The sequence below is a fragment of the Schistocerca serialis genome, chromosome 2 (assembly GCF_023864345.2).
Source record: "Schistocerca serialis cubense isolate TAMUIC-IGC-003099 chromosome 2, iqSchSeri2.2, whole genome shotgun sequence".
In the NCBI taxonomy this organism is placed as follows: Eukaryota; Metazoa; Arthropoda; class Insecta; order Orthoptera; family Acrididae; genus Schistocerca; species Schistocerca serialis.
The window spans coordinates 876,709,790-876,715,789 of record NC_064639.1 but is presented as its reverse complement, the minus strand read 5'-3'; the positions used below and the strand labels follow the sequence as shown (position 1 = coordinate 876,715,789).

Sequence of the window (6,000 nt, the reverse complement as noted above, 5' to 3'; positions counted from 1 at the left end):
TTCAACCCTCCCCATCATGCAGTTGTGTGTGTGTTGTGTTGTGTTGTGTGTGTGTGTGTGTGTGTGTGTATGTGTGTGTTTACAGTTTGTTACCTCTATGGGACATTGTCTGAAAGCAGTGATGATTTTAATCTTCTCAACTAAACATGTGGTGTTTGTTACATTTACTTCAGTTATAATTTTTACCTTAACTGTATATTAAGTAAAGCAACTAAAAATGTTCACTGACTTATGACAGTGTTGGTGCAATTCATTGATATGTAAATACATTCATTCACAGAACAACAATAAGAAGTCAAAGGCACACCATCATCTGTCTCTGGCTGCAATTAGAGCGATAATGAATGTTGTACATCTGTGGCTTGCTGATTTTGGATTTCCTCCAGAGGAAATTATATCCCTTGGTATCTTTTCTGATGGTGAGTGATGACTTTTATTTCAACAGTAGCTATAATGAAAAGTACATATGCTTGACATAAGGATTCACCATAAGGCATAGTTTTTCCAACTATGCTCCATGACATAACAGTGTTCTCCAGAAATTGAATAAGTGCTCAGGGAAAAACTACTAATGACATGATTTTTTAACAGTTTATCTCATTTAAAATTGAAGTAATCACTGAGTAGAACAAATTCTTCCTATTTTCTTAACCTTCAAAATAAGCAAGGTTTTCCATCAAACTAACAGAGTTCTCAGTGTTCTGTCAAAGTATCAGGATTCTCAAAGTGTTCCATAAGAGAAAAAATTTTGAAATCCCTGCCATAGAAAATGGAGTTAGCAGCATATAGGAACATGAAGAAGGTTTTGAATACTGTAGCTCAGCTATCAGCTTTGTGTTCAGGGAGAATAGAGGAGCAGGGAAGGGAGGAGGCTGCATTGTATGTGTGCATGCATGTGCTTTCTCATAAAGAACACAAGGTTTGATTGTTATGCTGGTTTAATTTCTTTTTGTTGCCTTGTAAAGGAACATATCATATGTCTGTTTGCTGTGCAGTACTTCTTTTAAGTAATGGGAAATATTTAACCTATGATTTACAATCACTATTTTATAATTGGATGGATAAAAAATCTTGTCAACAATTGGCAGCAGTGGAAAACACATATAAAAGTTAAGAAAACGTAAAAGCTTTTGAAGCCAGTGGCTCCTTCTTCCAGCAGAAGGACTAAAGGCGAAGGAAGATGGACAAATGAAAAGGACTGGCAAGGTTTAAGAAATGGGGAGACCTATGGAAAAGTCACCCAGAACCCTGGTTCAGGGTAAACTTACTGGACAGGATGAGAAGGAAAGATTAATTGTTAAGAACTGCATCAAACAAGATTTGGAAACCTGAGAGCTTGGAGATGGAAGATAAGAATAATAAGCAAGACAGCAGTTACTGAGAAAACACTGTGCAAGAGTTAATTAGTGTATAAAGCTAAGTGAATTATTTGTGGTAGAGATGGGAGGGCAGGGGAAAATGACAGTTCAGAAAACAAAAGGTGTAGAAAACTGAAAGAGATCAAAGAAATGAATAGTTATTGAGAAGAAATGCTGAAACTGAAGAAACTGATGTAAATTAAGGCCAGTTGCATGCTGAGAACTGAGGAAATGTTGTAACACCAGTTCCCTCCTGTGGAGCTCTGAGAAACTATAGTTGAATTCTTTTATCTTGGCGGCTCGCGCATGCCCGCCCAGACACGGGAGATTGCTGCGTTGCCAGTTGCACATGACGCACGCGCCAATAGAAGCAGCGCCATAGTATAGCATAGTTCGCAAGCTTATGTTTAGGGGGGAGCGCGCAGTTCATGAAGTAAAGCCACCAAGGCCGCATTAACCCTTTCGCTGCTACAAAGACGTGCTCCCTGCATTCCGCGCTGTGCGCGATTTTGTCACTGCACTGCTCGCCTGTGCAGACACACCGTGTTCCGACTGCTTTGACACACTTATCATTCGATTCCACAAAAACTATTTGGCCCAAAAATTTGATTTTTACACATCTTATTGACTGATACCTTCCCCCCAAATAGTAAACCATTGGAAGAAATTTTGAAGAGTTTGCAGAGGTAAAAGTCCATAGAGTATACTTTCCGTATGGTCGATTTTAGTTGCCACGATGTTGAGAATGAAATGTGGACAAGATACCTAAATTTCATATAAAATTTACTGTATAACAATATCTCATTTATGTACCACATAGGTGTCGTATGTAATATTGAGAAATATTCCGTCTTTAACGACTGTAACAAAAGTTTTATTTACACCAGACGTGTTTGGCTTTTTTTAAAGCACTTCATTCAATTGAAGGTATGGCACATATACATTTCATTCTCAACATAGTGGCAACTAAAATCGACCATATGGAAAGTATACGCTATGGACTTCCACCTCTGCAAACTCTTCAAAATTTCGTGCAGTGGTTTACTACATTTAATGCTGCACAATAACTGCGTTGAACATCGAAACAAAATTAAGTCATTTATGGGGGAAGGTATCAGTCAAGAAGACGTGAAAAAATCAAATTTTTGGGCCAAGTACTTTTTGTGAAATCGCATGATAAGTGCAGTGATGACAAAATCACGCACAGCGCGGAATGGGGGGAGCACGTGTCTGCAGCAGGGAAAGGGTTAATGAAGAGACAAAGCACTAGAAGTTTCAAAAAATTGCATTCAAACGAATATAATTCGTGAAGTAAGGCACTTCGATATTGTTTTTAAATAATGAAAATATTAAGTACCACACAAGGTTTTGAACTGTTAACCTTTCACGTAGAAGCCCAACACCTTAACCGTTACGCTAACGCAGCTCGTCTGATTATAGTACGCCATGAGGACTAACACGTCACACAAAATACTGACAAACACTGTTGGTATGACTATGAATTACTCACGCTTCATCGAAGCACAATAGGAAATAAACAATTACCGCTGTTCTTTATTGCGAAAAAGCGGTTCGTGAGATTGATACAAACACCTTTCCTTGCTATCGCCTGAATTAGGAGGCTTATTGCTTGTTTGGTTTAATTAATTAATAGAATGTGAAGCAATTAGTATAAAGAATGCTATTTCCAAACTTTCTGTAAAAGAAAGTCTGCTATCAAGACACTGCTTTTGTTCTATTACTTTATTTATGACTGAACGTTTCTAAAACACTCATTCATGCTCTGCACGGCAATCTAGATATGGCAACGTCATTCTCTGTTCATTGGCTGACTGTGTTTTGTGATGTCAGATGCGCAGAACGAACCCAAACTCAGCCGCCAACATAAATGACGCGCACTTTAGTGTCAGGGAGAAGAATCCAAATGGCACTTGTGATGAAACAGACACCAAGACCACAACTGTCATATTGTAGATCATACTCTCTGCAACAGGATATTGTGTGTTGCCAGTATACTCCCCCTGTCTGGGCCCATTCACCATGACTGATAACTTTGAGGTAATCACACCAATTTAGAAGGCCAAACAGTGCTTACATAATAGCTGGTACATGATATGTTGTTTCACAGGTGGCCTTCCTTTTATAGTATATGTTTTGCCAGTTATAGGGCTGGAATAGGTGGTGCTAGGAGGGAGCATCATGCAAGTCTTACAGCAGCAATGGTCACAAGGGTAGGAGCCATAAGGTAGGGAAAAGGGTCAGTAGGAGCATGAAGTCTGACTAGGATACTGTAGAGACTTGGCGAGTGAGCAAAGTCACAGTATTCTTGAAGCAGACGATTAGTACATTCAAGACCAGGATGCTACTAAGTGACAAGAGGTATACTCCTAAGTTTTTTTGGAGGGATCAGCAGTAGTGGAATTGGATGTAATGTTCCCAGAATCTGCTTTTGAATTAAGCTGGTGGAGTAATTACACCCAATGAAGGCTGAGATGAGAATGCTGTGAAGAGTTTGCATCTGCACAAAAACATTTGCCTCAAATGCCACCTCCTGTCACTTAGAACTATCCTATTCTTAAATGTGTTAATCAGGTACTTTGACAAGTCTTTGACTTCTTAAAAACATGCCCTGAAAGGAGGTCCTTTCTGTCTGACATTTTGCCCACCACACATAGAATAGCTTTTCATTGCACTTACCCCACACTTACCCAGTCTCCTCAAAATCATGGGCACATTCTATGCTCCTTCTTCACCCATTTCCCTACTCTATGGCTCCTACCCCTGTGACTGTCCCTACTGTAAGGCTTGTCCTATGAACCCTCCAACTGCCACCTGTGCTAGCCCTGAAATTGAAAAACATATATTATGAAAGGGAGAATGTCCTATGAAATGATACACATTGTATACCAGCTGTTATGTAAACAGACACATGTATTGTTTTTGGCTAGCTTAATTCGTACAATAGCATATAGAAAGAAGTAAAATTTGTAACTCCCAACAAACCTCACATAAGTATCCTTTCTAACTTTATATCACTAGGCACTAAGATTACCCTTAATGTAGATATATTACTTTTGGATTCTCAAAGAATGTCACCCAAGCTGACTAGTCAAGGTCATGTTAGCAAACACTGAGTTTGTTGCATGAGTGTATTCTAAAGCAGCCATCCACATCATACAATTAATGGTCCCCTCAACAACAATCTTTAGCACATGGCAAAAGATGCAGTTGGTAGTTATAAAGTTTTAATTATCTGCTCCAAAAATAATGTTAGGTAATAGTTTTGTGCATTTTTTCAGGTACATTTTGCTACCTTGGTACACAATAGCATCCCCACATCACAGCACCATTCTTATGCTATAAAATTCTATTTTTAAGTGTCTAGTCTGTGTTGGAAGGTGTGATATGTGTAGGTGTTACTGTAGGATAATCAGACAAGTAGTAGTATGTGTAGATTGTGGACTAGAGCTTCACTTGGGTGCCTGTATGGAGGAACTGAATTGGGTGACTGTATTGGGACTGCAGTGAGGCTCTCCATGGAACTGTAGACCCTGCAAAAGAGACAAGAAAATCAGTGAACAGGAGGCAAAGATTTGTGCCTTTCAAGTGAATCAGAACATGTGTCATTTTAACTAGATAGGTTGAAGGGGAAAAAAGATTATGGGAACTGGGCAAAGGTAAAAAACAATAGACCCGAAAGGGGACCAACAAACTTGAACCAGTGATCTCACAGATTGTGATAGATAAATAAGTAAATAACACCATTGGCCAGTTTTCTGCTCTTTTTTTTTAATATGATAATTAAAACCGAAACAATGGAAAATCCAGGATGGGATGTAACACTATTATGAGAAGGCAAGTCGCTACTCACCATATGGCAACTGAAACCACACTGTGAGCAGCAGCACCAGTGCATGATGGGAGTGATGACTGGGTGGGAGTAAGGAGGAGACTGGGGCGGGGACGGGGAGGGATCGTATGGTGGGGGTGGCGGACAGTGAAGTGATGCAGATTAGGCAGAGGGCTGGGGAGAGGTGGGGAGGGGGGGTGGGGAGGGGGAGTGGGAGGAAAGGAGAGAAATAAAAAGACTGGGTGGAGTGGTGGAATGACGGCTGTGTAGTTCTGGAATGGGAACAGGAAAGGGGCTAGGTGGGTGAGCACAGTGGCTAATGAAGGTTGAGGTAAGGAGGGTCATGGGAACGTGTAGCAATTCACCTACTTTGTTTTATTTATTCATTTGTTGTCCTCAGTGTCGACGTACTGGCTGGAAAAAGAGGAGATGGATGTCCAGTACTGTCTATTATAAATAATGTACCCGACAGATGCAGAGTTTGCATTTCACAGTCTTTTACTTTCACTTTTCACAACCCCCCAATAATACACAGTTATATATGGGCAGTGCGCAATTGTTGTAACTTCCCATAAGCCTCATTAATAGTTTGCAGATGAACATCCACCTATTGCTACAATAGTTTCCTGTTGAACATCTATGAGCAGTAAAAACATAACCACATATAATTCACAGTTTTTTCGGAATAATCAGGTACATATGGAACAGACACTAGTTTAACACATGACCTATTGGTGTAACACTTATTTCACTGTTAAGTTGATGCATTGTTGTCATTCTAACCAACACAGG

At 39.8% G+C, this 6,000-nt stretch overlaps 1 protein-coding gene across 1 annotated transcript in view; it reads left to right on the top strand.

Annotated features, from left to right (window-relative positions):
* Nucleotides 1–280: 280 nt before the first annotated feature.
* Nucleotides 281–6,000, top strand: part of LOC126456085 (uncharacterized) — a 41,301-nt gene continuing 35,581 nt past the window's right edge. Inside the window, exon 1 of the mRNA XM_050091840.1 lies at nt 281–419. Coding sequence (XP_049947797.1) covers nt 341–419 — 79 coding nt within the window. The 5' untranslated portion in view covers nt 281–340. The remainder of the gene's footprint in view (nt 420–6,000) is intronic.